This window comes from Aotus nancymaae, unplaced genomic scaffold, assembly GCF_030222135.1.
Source record: "Aotus nancymaae isolate 86718 unplaced genomic scaffold, 86718_ANA_hifiasm-v0.15.2.pri h1tg000003l, whole genome shotgun sequence".
Taxonomy (NCBI): domain Eukaryota; kingdom Metazoa; phylum Chordata; class Mammalia; order Primates; family Aotidae; genus Aotus; species Aotus nancymaae.
In genome coordinates this window covers 19,064,774-19,079,826 of record NW_026988414.1, presented here as the reverse complement: position 1 = coordinate 19,079,826, position 15,053 = coordinate 19,064,774, and the positions used below count along the sequence as shown (strand labels likewise).

General features: G+C 43.7%; 1 protein-coding gene across 1 annotated transcript in view; it reads right to left on the bottom strand.

The window, feature by feature from the left end:
* Window positions 1-5,038, bottom strand: part of INIP (INTS3 and NABP interacting protein) — a 30,492-nt gene extending 25,454 nt beyond the window's left edge. Inside the window, exons 1-2 of the mRNA XM_012461843.2 lie at window positions 4,903-5,038; window positions 3,710-3,790 (exon numbers count right to left, since the gene is read on the bottom strand). Of these exons, the coding sequence (XP_012317266.1) occupies window positions 3,710-3,734 (25 nt within the window). The 5' untranslated portion in view covers window positions 3,735-3,790; window positions 4,903-5,038. The remainder of the gene's footprint in view (window positions 1-3,709; window positions 3,791-4,902) is intronic.
* Between the last annotated feature and the right edge of the window lie 10,015 nt (window positions 5,039-15,053).

The following is a 15,053-nucleotide window of genomic DNA, read 5'->3' as shown; positions in this document are numbered from 1 at the left end:
ACAGTAAATGTGAACCAACCAGACCTCACATATTGCTGGAGAGAATAAAACAGTACAACCAGAGCTCACTTTGGCAGCACATATACTAAAATAATAAAATGGCACAACTGGCCCAGCATAGTGGCTCATGCCTGTAATCCCAACATTTTGGGAGGCTGAGGTGGGAGGACTGCTTGAGGCCAGGAGTTCAAGACCAGCCCAAACAACAAAGCAAGACCCTCTCTCTACAAAAAAAAATAGCCAGGCATGGTGATACATGTGTGCAGTCCCAGGACTTTGGAAGGTAGAGGCAGGAGGATTGCTTGAGCCCAGGTGTTTGAGGCTGCAGGGAGCTATCATCCACCTCAGAGCTCTAGCCTGGGCAACGGAACAAGACCCTGCCTCTTAAAAAAAAGTATCTGTGACCAGGTGCAGTGGCTCACACCTGTAATCCCAGCACTTTGGGAGGCCAAGGTAAGCAAATCATGGATCACCTGAGGTCAGGAGTTCAAGACCAGCCTGGCTAACATGGTGAAACCCCGTTTCTACTAAAAATGCAAAAAATTAGCCGGGCGTGGTGGCACACACCTGTAATCCCAGCTACTCGGAAGGCTGAGGCAGGAGAATGGCTTGAACCCAGGAGGTGGAGGTTGCAGTGAGCTGAGACCATGCCATTGCATTCCAGTGTGGGCAATGAGAGCAAAACTCTGTCTCCAAAAAAAAAAAAAGTACCTCAAAAAAGACTTATAGTCATACAGTGAAATACTACTACTACTCCACAATAACAAGGAATGAACTATTGATCCATGTACAGTATGGATGAATCTCAGACAATATGGTGAATGAAAGAAGCTGGACCGGCCGGGCGCGGTGGCTCACGCCTGTAATCCCAGCACTTTGGGAGGCCGAGACGGGAGGATCACCTGAGGTTGGGAGTTCGAGACCAGCCTGACCAACATGGAGAAACCCCATCTCTACTAAAAATACAAAATTAGCCAGGCAGGGTGGCACATGCCTGCAATCCCAGCTACTCGGGAGGCTGAGGCAGGAGAATTGCTTGAACCTGGGAGGCAGAAGTTGCGGTGAGCCAAGATCATGCCATTGCATTCCAGCCTGGGCAACAAGAGCAAAACTCCGTCTCAAAAAAAAAGAAAAAAGAAAGAAGCTGGACCAAATGAATATACACTTTAAGAGTCCATAAGTTTAAGATTTTAAAAAAAAAAAAAAAAGATAAAAAAAATGAGTAATTAAAAAATATGAAGATGGGTCAAACATACATAGAGGTAAACAGAACTTCAGACTTGATACAGAATGGCAATAGAGGCTTGCTTCAAGTAGTTAAGCAGGAAACTACTTGCCAAGTGTGATTCAATACCTTATAGAGAGTAAATTTTACTTTTATAAACATTTTAAAAATGAAAACTCCTTAAGAGTAGCAAATGTATCTAACTTGATTTGTTTTGGAGATATCTTAACACAGGTGAAATGTGTACAAAAGTTTTTACAGCAATGAAGATAAAGGCATGGATAATGCATGATGGCAATAAAACTTCTTTAAAAGTGGTTCTGATTTCAAGTAAAAGAACAAGAGAATATAGATGTCAGAAAAGGCCAAAAGGTGAATAATGTGAACACAATTTCAACATAAATAATCTTAACAGAGATTAAAATATAGGATTAATAACATAAAGGATGTTGTATATCTGATCCAATGTCAGACCTACCATCATATGTTGCTTAACAACAGGGATACATTCTGATAAATTCATTGTTAGGTGATTTTGTGTTGTGCAAACATCAGATGGTTTAGCCTACTACACACTTAGGCTGTACAGTACAGTCTATTGTTCCAAGGCTACACACGTGTACAGCATGTTATTGTACTGAATAGTGTAGGCAACTATAATACAATGCTAAATATTTGTGTACCTAAACATCAAAAAGGTACAGTAAAATATGGTTAAAATACGCATAATTAACTATTCCTCTACCCCCTCCTTTCACGTGTAAAATGCAGATTCAGGCTGGGCATGGTGGCTCACGCCTTTAATCCCATCACTTTGGGAGGCTGAGACAGGCAGATCACCTGAGGTCAGGAGTTCGAGATCAGCCTGACCAACATGGAGAAACCCTGTCTCTACTGAAAATACAAAATTAGCTGGGCGTGGTGGTACATGCCTGTAATCTCAGCTACTTGGGAGGCTGAGGCAGGAGAATCGCTTGAACCCAGGATTCAGAGGTTGCAGTGAGCCGAGATCACGCCATTGCACTCCAGCCTGGGCAACAAGAGCGAAAACTCCATTAAAAAAAAAAAAAAAAAATATATATATATATATATATATATATATATATATATATATATGGTTTAGGGAACACTTATTCTATTTTATAAAATGAAGTGTTACCTGATTCTAGAATCACAAAGCCAATTGGGATCTTCAAGTACACACAGACACATACATACAGTTTAAAAGCAAAGGTATACCTGTATAGGGCATTTACCATGCATGGAACTTCCAGGACTAAAGTCACTCTGGGTGAGTCAGTGAATGAGTGGGGAGTGAATGTGAAAATCTAGGACATTACCATACAGTACTGTATACTTATAAACACTTTACACTTAGGCTCCACTAAATTTATTAAATTTTTCTTTCTTCAATAATACATTAACCTTAGCTTACTGTAACTTTATTTGATAAACTTTTACATTTTAACTTTTTTACTTTTGTAATAACACTTAGCTTAAAACACAAAACACTGTACAGCTGTAAAAAAGTATTTTCTTGGTTGGGCACGGTGGCTCACGCCTGTAATCCTAGCACTTTGGGAGGCCAAGGCGGGTGATTGCCTGAGCTCAGGAGTTCGAAACCAGCTTGGGCAACACAGTGAAACCCTGTCTCTACTAAAATACAAAAGAAATTAGCCGGGTATGGCGCATGCGCCTGTGGTCCCAGCTACTCTGGAGGCTGAGGCAGGAGAATTGCTTGAACCCAGGAGGCGGAGGTTGCAAGGAGCCAAGATTGCACCATTGCACTCTAGCCTGGAAAACAGAGTGAGAACCTGTCTCAACAACAACAACAAAAAAGAGTATTTTCCTTATAGCCTTATTCTATAAGTTTTTTTTTCTATTCTTAAAAATTTTTAAACAAAAATTTTTAAGGGTTGGGATTATCAAGATGTCACTAGGCGATCGAAATTTTTCAGCTCCATTATAATCTTATGGGGCCACCATCCTATAAGCAGTCTGTCATTGATGTAAACATCATTATTCAGCACATAAGTGTATTTCAAATTTAGAGTTTTACTTTGCTATTCTTTTTTTTTTTCTGAGATGTAGTCTCACTAGGTCACCCAGGCTGGAGTGCAGTGCTGCAATCTCATCTCACTGCAACCTCCGCCTCCTGGGTTCAAGAAATTCTCCTGCCTTAGCCTCCCTAGTAGCTGGGATTACAGGCACCCACCACCATGCCCAGCTAATTTTTATATTTTACTACAAACAGGGTTTCACTATGTTGGCCAGGCTGGTCTCAAACTTCTGATCTCAAACAATCCACCTGCCTTAGCCTCCCAAAATACTGAGATCACAGGTGTGATCCACTGCTCCCCGCCTGCTATTCATTTTTTAAATTCTGGCTACAGTAACTACCCTATGCTAAATTTTATCTTATTCAAATCATTTACCATACGGAGGAAAATGTTCCTAGTAATGAAAGAAATTCCCGCTCATTACCTTGTCCTGAAGAGTTTGCTGCCATTTTCCTATTTTGTTTCAATTACGTCCAGTGGCAGTTGGTCAGCACTTCACAGTCATCTGTAAAATATGTGTACACACATATACAATGTACCATATTTTAATCACAGACTAAAAGGAACAGCTAGCCTTGTTACAATGCAATGTTGTAATCTCGTCAGAAACTTACATTTGAAATGTACACGGACTGAAATCACAAATTTAAACTCTGCTAGTGCCTCAAGCATTTAATACTGCATTGTTTATTCTTGCAGATGTTCATACCATTTAGCATTACTGTTTTTAATAAACATCATTAGGTTGTATTTACCAAATATATCAACCAATTGATAGAGTCAATACAATCATGGTGCTAGGAAGAAAAATCATTCATCTATGCTGCTTCTCCATTCGTCTAAAACACATACCCAGCAACTACTGTGTACACTGAAAGCTAAAAAAGGAAAAGGAGTACTGTACCTGCTCTGCACCATACACTGTGTAAGATGCTCGAAATTAGTTCCTTTATTTATCACCATTTTATAGATAAGGAGACCATCCCCAGGGTCATAAAGCTAATAAGAATTCTTTGGGCTGCTGGTTTCCAAACTTCGTGCTTTCGTACTAAATCCTGGGGAGATGCAAGATGAGCAAGACCCTCTCCTGCTCTCAAGGAACATATAACCCGATGGAAAAATAAAGTCTTATTCAACCATCCATACTATTAATAATAATTTTTTTAAAAGCTTAAACAAACGCTCTCTTTAAAAGGTGGGCACAGTGCTGAAGGCAAATAATTGATTCCATTGGGAGCAAAGAGTGATGCCTTAGTCTAGAGAGCCCGGGAAAGACACAAGAGATAGAAAACAGACACTGGTTTTTAATAAATGAATCGTTAGATGTCTCCTACGGCTGAAGCACAGAGCGAGCAATGCCGGGTTAGGACTGGAGGACAATAGGGCCATCTTGTGACAGGGCTAGACAGACGTGCCAGAAAGGTCCCTGCCCGCGGGCGTGCAAGGCCGGCTGAGCCTGGGCTGTGAACGAGACGAAGGAAGCAAGTAAGAGCAAGAAATGCTGGGTGGCAAGGTCGGAGGGGAGGCCGCTGCCTGTAGCAACAAAGACAGCGGCGGCAGGTCTGCACCGGGGCCACACTTTTCTAGTCTCCGGTGCCACCAGGCTGTCGTACTTACCTAGGACGCTAGGACGCCGGGACCGCCTCGACTCCCAATAGCTGCTCTTAAAGGGGGCGCGACCACTTAGGCAAAAGGAGCTCAATTCGCAGCACTACAACCTTCCCGCCCCCGCTGCGCTTCCGCCTCCTGACTGACGTGCGCCCCAGGGAGCGGAAACCCCGCCTCCCGCCGGGACCCAACGGCCACCGCCCGTCGTGATTCGCATTTTAGCTGCCACCTCAATGCAGACGTCACTTTTTTTTCCAAAGAATGACAGTCGAAGAGGCTCACGGGAGATGCAACCGGTACTTTTGGGGGCGGGACCAGTGTGGGGCGTGGTCCGGGGCGGGGTAGGGGCGGGGCTGCTAGGCAGGGGTGGGACGGCGAATACCTGGGTCCCTAGCACCAAAGCTGCCTTTTTCTTCATTGCCACTGCCTGGCCGATTGGCGACCGTGCGAGTCCACCTCGGCCTCGGAGAAGAGAGTTCAGAGGCTAGGGTCGCTCTCGAGCTTTAGCAACCATCTCGGATTTCGCATCTGCACACACACACACCCCCCCAGGAATATTTTTCGTCTGCAGTTTACATAATTACACACAATGAAAGCACTGAATATGGAGAATTTTATTACAGTGCAATAATCTATATTTAAGAAGTGGGTGTGCCAGATCGCAGACCACCAAGATACTACTAGTGGGATCACCTTCTCCCCACCTAATTCTAGCACAATAGGTGTCTACACATTTGCATTAAAGGGTAATTTTATATCGACATGTGTTCAAGTTGCACTTTTTTAATTTAAAAAAATGTGTTTTTATGTAGAGACAGTGTCTCACTTTGTTGCCTAGGCTGGTCTTGAACTCCTGGCCTCAAGGGATCAGCCCACCTCAGCCTCCCAAAGTGCTAGGATTACAGACGTCAGCCACCCTGCCCTGCTTAAAATTTCGGTTTCTTAATCTCTTCCGAAAGATACATTTGAAAAACACACAGACTTAAATCACAAATGTAAGCTCCCCAAGCGCCTCAAGCATTTAATTAAATAGAATGGATAATGAATTTGAACATATGTTTTTAATAATCGATGTTTGCTCAAGAGTAAAATGTTTATGATGCACGATTTTCTTGTGCACGGATCAATGACTGAAATAATCGTTTCAATACCAAGTATTTACTCAAAACCAAGCATTTATTTACTCTATACCAAGCAGCTATTGCGTGCCTTCTACAATGAGAGGTGCTTCCTGTGCATCAGCTCTGGTTCTGTTGTTCCCTGATTTATATTTGAGACTCGTGTTTCTTGCTCTATGTCAAGTAGCCAGCTGAGATTCAAATTGAAAGTTCTGCCAGATGTTAAGGCCCAAGTTCTTAAATCTCACACATTGCCTCTGCTCTGGAGAAAGGAATTCCTCTGAGACCAGTTCTTGCTGACTTGACTTTAATCCAGATAGAAAGCCTAACACATTAGCATTTTGATGATAGGCCAAGAGCCCTTTGGACTTTGTGAGCGCTAGTATGACTAAAAAGATGACTGAGCTCTATATGGCTGATAGAACCTTAGAATTTTTTTTGTTTTGTTTTGTTTTGTGGCCTAGCTAGACAATATAGAAACTAGGGCACGGAAAGTTCCGGTCTAAGTGTGAAATGGACATTCTGAACAAAGTTTATTTATAAGGGGTGAAAAGAGAGTTCTAACCCTAAGCAACATTTTATAATTTTGTAGCAAATTCAGCCTCCGAGAGTTGAAAGAACATTGTCAGAAGAAAGATAAATTTAACTTGTTGCTGATTCTTTTACCTTTTACTATAACCCTTGAAACCCTTCTGTCTTCTCCTAGAGTTTTTGGAACTTCTGCCTCACTGTGTTAGCCTCTAACACATGGTTAATAGTGGGTCAGTTTACTTGAGTGCAAATCCCAGCTTTAACATGTAATGATGGTGAGCCCTGGTTTCATCTTTTGGCATCTCTGTTCTGTCATCTATAAAATGAGAATAAAAATAAATGATTGGGTATAGGTAAATCACTTAGAATAGCACCTAGCACATAGTAAGCACTCAATAAATGTTGGCGATTAGATTATAAACAATTAACAATCTGTTTTACTGGGTATCTTTGCAAGTGGTCAGTAGGTCAGCTGAGCCTGAGTGTGGTGGCTCATGCCTGTAATCACAGCACTTTGGGAGGCCAAGGCAGGAGGATTGTTTGAGACCAGCCTGGGCAATATAGTGAGACCTCATCTCTAGAAAAAAATTAAAAATTAGCCAGGCATGCTAGTGCATGCCTGCGGTCCCAGCTATTTGGGAAGCTGGGGTAGGAGAATCGCTTGAGTCTTGGAGGTCAAGGCTACGGTAAGCTATGATTGTGCCACTGCACTCCAGCCAGGGCTTGCAATCGGAGGGGCAGTCTAAAAATTATCAGCAATAGGCCAGGCACAGTGGCTCATGCCTGTAATTCCAGCACTTTGGGAGGCCGAGGTGGGTGGATCATGCGGTCAAGAGATCGAGACCATCCTGGCCAACATGGTGAAACCCCGTCTCTACTAAAATACAAAAATTAGCTGAGTGTGGTGGCACATGCCTGTAGTCCCAGCTAGTTGGGAGGCTGAGGCAGGAGAATTGCTTGAACCCGGGAGGCAGAGGTTGCAGTGAACCGAGATCACACCACTGCACTCCAGCCTGGCGCCTGGCCACAAAGCGAAACTCTGTTTCAAAAAAAAAAAAAATTATTAGCAATGCCTGCAGGGTGATTCTCCCATTGCCTTGATGAATAGCACCTGGCTCCCATCTGTTCCTACTAATCTTGTTACTAAAGGTAGCTTGGCCACATCCTTGGTTTTCTTCCTAATATATACATACATATATATATATATATATCTCCTTTTTTTTTTTCCAGTGGCGCAATCTTGTCTCACTGCAACCTCCACTTCCCGGGTTCAAGCGATTCTCCTGCCTCAGCCTCTCGAGTAGCTGGGGCTACAGGCGCACACCACTATGCCTGGCTAATTTTTTGTATTTTAGTAGAGACGGGCTTTCACCATGTTGGCCAGGATGATCTTGATCTCCTGACCTAGTGATTTGCCAGCCTCGGCCTCCCAAAGTGCTGGGATTACGGCATGAGCCACCGTGCCTGGCCCAATATATATATATATATATTTTATTCTTTACTTGGCCAGGCTGAGACTTTTCCCTATCTTTATATTATGCTTCCCTTTTGATTATAAATTGCATTTTTAAATCATTTCTCCCTTCTTGCATTTTACTGTAAACAGTTAAGAGAAGCCACACAGCACCCTGACATGAATGTTCTGCAGCATAGAGATTTCTTCTGCCAAATATCATAGTTCAACACTCTTTTTTTTTTTTTTTTTTTTTTTTTTTTTGCTGAGACAGAGTTTCATTCTTGTTGCCCAGGCTGGAATGCAATGGCATGATCTCAGGTCACTGCAACCTCTGCCTCCCAGGTTCCAGTGATTCTCCTGCCTCAGCCTCCTGAGTAACTGAGATTACAGGTGCCCACCATCACACCTGGCTTATTTTTGTATTTTTAGTAGACCACAGGGTTTCACCATGTTGGCCAGGCTGGTCTCAAACTCCTGACCTCAGGTGATCCACCCACGTTGACCTTCCAAAGTACTGGTATTACAGACGTGAGTTACCATGCTCCAGCCTCATCACTCTTAAATTCTGCCTTCCATGAAGTCTTGGGACACAAATGTAATTCAGCCAAGTTATTTGCCATATTATAACAAAGATGACCTTTCTTCCAGTTTCCCATACTTTGTTCCTCATTTCCATCTGAGACTTCATCTGAATGGGTTTCACATCTATATTTTTACCAACATTCTGTTCACAACAACTTAAATAATCTTTTACCAGATTCAGACTCTGCTACAACTCTCCTCTTTTTCTGAGCCCTCACCAGTCACCCTTAATGCTCTGCTCATGGCAATACAGGCTTTTTTTTTTTTAAGTTATTATAGAGACGGGGTTTCACCATGTTGGCCAGGATGGTCTTGATCTCCTGACCTCGTGATCTGCCTGCCTCAGCCTCCGAAAGTGCTGGGATTACAGGCATGAGCCACCTCACCCAGCCGATACAAGCTTTTTATTCACCATTCACTTCACAACTGTTGAAAGCCACTTCCACATGTTTACATGTTTAGATCTTTGTTACAGCATCACCTCACTCTTCTGGTATCAATTTCTGTCTTAGTCCATTTTGTGCTAATACAACAGAATATCTGAGTCTCACTACTTTTTTTTCTTTTCTTTTCTTTTCTTTTTTTGAAGACTATGTCTCGCTCCATTGCCCAGGCCAGAGAGCAGTGGTATGATCTTGGCTCACTGCAACCTCTGCCTCCCAGGTTCAACCAATTTTAGTGCCTTACCCTCCTAAGCAGCTGGGACTATGGGCGTGTGCCATGACACCCAGCTAATTTTTTGTATTTTTAGTAGAGATGGGGTTTTGCCATGTTGGCTAGACTGGTCTCGAACGCCTGACCTCAAGTGATCTGCCTGCCTCAGCCTCCCAAAGTGCTGGGATTACAGACATAAACCACCATGCCTGGCCAGGATTGGGTAATTTATTAGGAACAAAGTTTTTTTTTCGTATTCTGGAGGCTGGGAAGCTCAAAATCAGGGCACCTGCATCTGGTGTTGAGTGAGGGCCTTCTTGCTGTGGCCTCATGTAGCAGAAGAGCAGAAGAGAGTAAAACCCACTCCCACAAGCCCTTTATATAGTAGCATTAATTTGTTCATGAGGGCAGTGCACCTGTGACCTAAACATCTCCCTTTAGGTCCTACCTCCTAATACTGTTGCATTTTTTACATGAATTTTTGAGGGGGACAAAAACATTCAAACTACAGCACACTGTACAACTAATATGCCGATCAGCATTACCGGGCTATCAAAGTTCAAAGTGTTTGCTCTTCTGAAACTATTGCACTGGCATTGTTAACAGTTCTACAGCAGGGTACAGTGGCTCATACCTGTAATCCCAGCACTTTGGGAGGCCAAGGCGGGCGGATCACCTGAGGTCAGGAGTTCGAGACCAGCCTGACCAACATGGAGAAACCCTGTTTCTAGTAAAAAATACAAAATTAGCTGGGTGTGGTGGTGGATGTCTGTAATCCCAGCTACTCAGGATGCTGAGATAGGAGAATCGCTTGAACCCAGGAGGCAGAGGTTTTGGTGAGCCGAGATCGCTCCATTGCACCCCAGCCTGGGCAACAAGAGCGAAACTCCATCTCAGAAAATTTTGCACTGACCTTAGCTAATGTTGCCTCTTAGAGGAGCTTAAAATATAGTCTTTTACAGGTATTTTCCCTTTGTTTTATTTTCAAATTTAAAAAAATTCTTTAATTTTGTATTGGGAAGCCCCTGAATCAGAATAGGTTCAGAGAGCCCCCACTGCCATTGTTTGAAAGGAAGCTTCCTGCTCAGTATATACCTTCTAATACTTAAATGTGGGACTGTAGCTTTGAATTAATAACATGCCTGTCTCTCTTGCTGCCACTTATGTGGCTTATTTTCTAAAACATTTTTAAAAGAAATCATCTTATTTTGAGAAATGTTTTATTTTATTTTATTTTTTATTTTTTTGAGATAGGGTCTTGCTCTGTCGCCCAGGCTGGAATGCAGTGGTGCAATCTTGGCTCACTGCAGCCTCCACCTTCTGGGTTCAAGTGATTCTTCTGCTTCAGCCTCTTGAGTAGCTGGGATTATAGGCGTACAGTACCACATCTGGCTAATTTTTGTATTTTTAGTAGAGATGTGGTTTCACCATGTCGGCCAGGCTGGTCTTGAACTCTCAACCTAAGGTGATCTGCCCACCTCAGCCTCCCAAAGTGCTGGGATTACAGGTGTGAGCCACTGTGTCCAGCTTTATTTTGAAAAATCTTTTAATAATTGACAACAGAAATGATAATTTTTTATCATCCATTTCTAACAGTTGTCAGTCAACACTAGTCCTGTGTCTGGATATGAAGATTATTCACCTTTATAAGATTTCCAAAATAAACTAGATGATATTTCTCAAAATTAAGAATTGTTTGGAATTTAGGTTTACAACTTAAACACAATCAAACCCACAAAACAGATACATTCCAGCTAATACATTAAATTTAATGTGACAATGATGTTTTGGCAAATGCAATTGCTATTCACAGTGTAAAGAGGATGCCCTTAGCAACAACATGCATTCCTTTGGGTTTGCTTGCCTATGTCACCGAGTTACCCCCGGGTAACTCAATTCTCCCACCAGCTTCCTCTATTCAAAAGACTGTAAACTCTTTCTTTATATAGTATAGTATAAAGTCATTTGGCCTTCATTAGGCTCAGTACCCCCGCCACATTTTAGAGTATCCAGTACACACATGCACACACACAAATTTGTTAAAAGGACAGATGAGAACCTCTGTGCTTGGGATCTGGCATTTGGCTCTGGCACAGAACAACCTGAAACCTTGAATGTCAGCTTCTGTGACTAACACCATTATACCCTGTGGGAAACACCTCTCGCCCTGTGTTCTTGAAAGAAAAGCCTGCTGGGTTGGACTGCTGTGAAGGTTTACGGGTTATGTCTCAGTTCAGGTCAGAAATGGACAGTGCATTTTAGTGCCAGGAATCGTTGAGCTGCAGAACTTAGGCAAGAGAAAAGGCAAATTATTAACTTCCAAATACCTCCTCTCAGATCAGAGGAATTCAGTGGAATTGTGCACAGCCAAGAATGGTTTCCCTTTAGTGAGTGCCCATTTTCCTGCTTTTCATATTCTCATTTGTGATTCTGTAGCTGGTCAGAATTAGTTCAGTATTCACAACAGTTGTACTGCTGGCTAAAGAATTATTTCTGTAATATTAAACATTTGTATTTGTATATATGTAGGTTTATAAGTAACATAAGTGAAGCATGATACTGATTCTCTAGTAACAAAGATATTGTATTAAGATAATAAAATTTGCAATACATGTAATTTATGACAAAACAAAAAATATCCTACTGGTCTGTGATGATAATTTATCTTGTGTATTATAGACTGACTGTGTCCCTCTGTTATGGGATCTTTGGGGTGTTGATTTTCTGGCCAGAAGTGTCTGTGGTTGCAGCACCTTTGCCCGAGTTCTTGTCCTGTGTCCAGGAAGAATGAGGTACACAGACAAGTGAAGGGTGAACAAGACAAAGAAGAGCTTTATTTAGTGTTACAACAGCTCAGAGGAGACCCACAGTGGGCAGCTCCTCTCTGTACATGGGTCATGTGTCCAGTATTCAGTTCTCACTAGAGAGGAGGCGCTGGAGAGGGTAGGTTGTCTCTGCAGCTCTCAGTGGAGAAGGCAGCTCCTTTCTGCAGTTGGTTGTCCATAGTCTCTCTGCCCTCTTTAGTCCTCTGCCGACCTCTGCCCTGCTCTCGCTGAGCTCAGGACTTTTATAGACCTCAGAGAAGAGGAAGTGCATGCTGCTTGGTCCACAGGTAGCCATGGGCACCCAGAAGAGGCACCATGAGTCCCCACTCTGGTTGGTGGGACAGGCAGCTCGGCCTGAAGGTGGGGCCTTACCAAGGACCCACCCCCTTCCACCCGGGACTCGGCCTCCCACTGCCATTCAAGGCCCTGGGGCTCAGCCCCAAACCTGCTCCAAGATCGGAGCTGGCTCCAGGAGAGGAGAGAGGCCAGGCAGGGGGAATAAACATCCCCGAGCCAGCAGGGATTGAAGTGGGGGGCTCAAGGGGACAGGGAATGGGGGCCCTTCTGAAGCCCCAAGGATGCAGGCTACAGAGATGCCCAAGTCCTGTGCCCGGGAGGGGAGCCACAGCAGCACCCAGGGAGCTCCCGCCCAGCCAACTTAGAATGGTTGGGTTCCTGCTTGTCCTCAGCTTCTGCCTGCTCTAAGCGGGAGGCCCAGGTCTGCACCCACAGGTCAAGTGGTTGCAGTTGCACCCAGGAGGGCAGACTGCAACCTCCAGGTTGCTGCTCCCAGCCCCTTCCAAGAGCACAGGGAGGTTCGGATTTACAGCCGCAGTTTGGGCAGCTGTAGTCCCACCCAGGAGGGCGGGGCTCCCACCAGCTCCATGGAATGTGCAGCCCCAGTTGCACCTCCCTGCTGCGGTCAGAGTGATGGCAGCAGCCACTACTATCACCTCCAAAGATCATGTGTGGAAGTCCTAACCTCCAGTGTGGCTGGATTTGGAGATGGAGGTCTCCAAGAAAATAATTAAAGTTAAATGAGGTCATAAGGGTGGGGTCCTGATTTGATAGGATTAGTGGCCTCATAAGAAGAGACACCAGAGAGCTTCCTGGCTCGCTCTCCCAGAACACAGTCAAGAGGTCACATGAGCACATAGCTGGATGATGGTTATCTGTCAGCCAAGAGAACAGGCCTCAGAATGAAATCTGCCTTGCTGGTCCCTTGATCTTTGACTTCCCGGTCTCCAGAACTGTAAGAAAAATTGTCTGTTGTTTAAATCACCAAGTCTGTGGTCTTTTGTTCTGGCAGCCTGAGCAGACCGAGACAGTATTTTAATACAGTGTGTAAAATTTGTGATTCACTTCTGAATCTAAATATTGCTTTAAGAATTTCATTAGCAGCCACACTTACAGTTTTAAAACTTTGGGACGCCAAGGTGGGAGGATCACTTGAGCCCAGGAGTTTGAGACCAGCCTGGGCAATGTGGCAAAACCCCATCTCTACCAAATAATACAAAAAATTAGCCTGGTGTGGGGGCATGTGCCTGTGGTCTCAGCTACTCAGGAGGCTGAGGTGGGAGGATCACCTGAGCCTAGGAGGTGGAGGCTGCAGTGAGCTAAGATCGCACCACTGCACTCCAGCCTGGGTGACAGAGCTAGACTCTTGTCTCAAAAAAAAAAAAAGAGGCCGTGTGTGGTGGCGGCTCAAGCCTATAATCCCAGCACTTTGGGAGGCTGAGGTGAGCGGATTACGAGGTCAGGAGTTTGAGACCAGCCTGGTCAACATGGTGAAACCCTGTTCCTACTAAAAATACAAAAATTAGCCAGGCGTGGTGGCAGGTGCCTGTAATCTCAGCTACTCTGGAGGTTGAGGCAGAAGAATTGCTTGAACCTGGGAGGCAGAGGTTGCAGTGAGCCAAGATTGTGCCATTGCACTCCAGCCTGGACGAAAGAGAGAGACTCTGAAGAAAAAAAATATATCATGGACATGGACTTTTATACCATGGAGTACAATGGAGATTTCTCAAAGGTCTTCATATAATTCTATTACTTCAGGAGTGGAGAAAGGTAAGCACAGGGTTGGCTTTACAAAGAATATTGCTAAACCTTGGAAAAAGAGTGGGAGGCACTGTAAATATGTTTAGCTCCAATGTTTCATGTTTTAATTTTTTAATTTTTTATTTTAATTTTTAAATTACAAAATAAATAAATGCTCATTGTACTCTGTGAAAGTAAACAACATAAAGTTGTAGAAAGGAAACATTAATCTGGTCTGTCCCCTCCTCTAATCTCTGCTCCCTGACCCTCACCGAGTTGAAAACCTTAACTCTGGGTGCATATTCTTTCATTCTTGTAGAAAATCTACAAGGCCCGGTGGCTCATGCCTGTAAACCCAACACTTTGGGAGGCCGAGGAGGGCAGATCATGAGATCAACAGTTTGAGACCAGCCTGACCAATATGATGAAACCCTGTCTCTACTAAAAATACAAAAATTAGCCGGGCATGGTGGCGTAAGCCTGTAATCCCAGCTACTTGGGAGGCTTAAGCACGAGAATTGCTTGAGGCTGGAAGGATGATGTGGCAGTGAGTGAGATTGTACCACTGCACCTCAGCCTGGGTGACAAAGCAAGATCCTGTCTCAAAAAAAAAAAAAAAAAAGGCAGAAGGCAGAATCCTGATTAACCCATGTGTGGTTGCTGCCGGGTGTATCCTGTTTGCTCAGATGATGTTTTGAGACCTGCCTTAATCACATAACTTTCTCTTTTGAATAAAGAGTTGAAAATGGGTCCTAACAGCATTTGTCAAAAATGAGCCAAACCGTGCTTAGTGATGTAATTCCAAAGACTACAGTCTGGAAAGCAGGGAGGGGGAGTAACTTTACAGTAGAGAAACCTGGCAAACACTACCTTGACAAGGCAATTAAGTTTAACACCCTCAGTGATAAGCCACGTTGACGATATGTGCTCTTGATATGCTGATCTAGTTTGGATGTC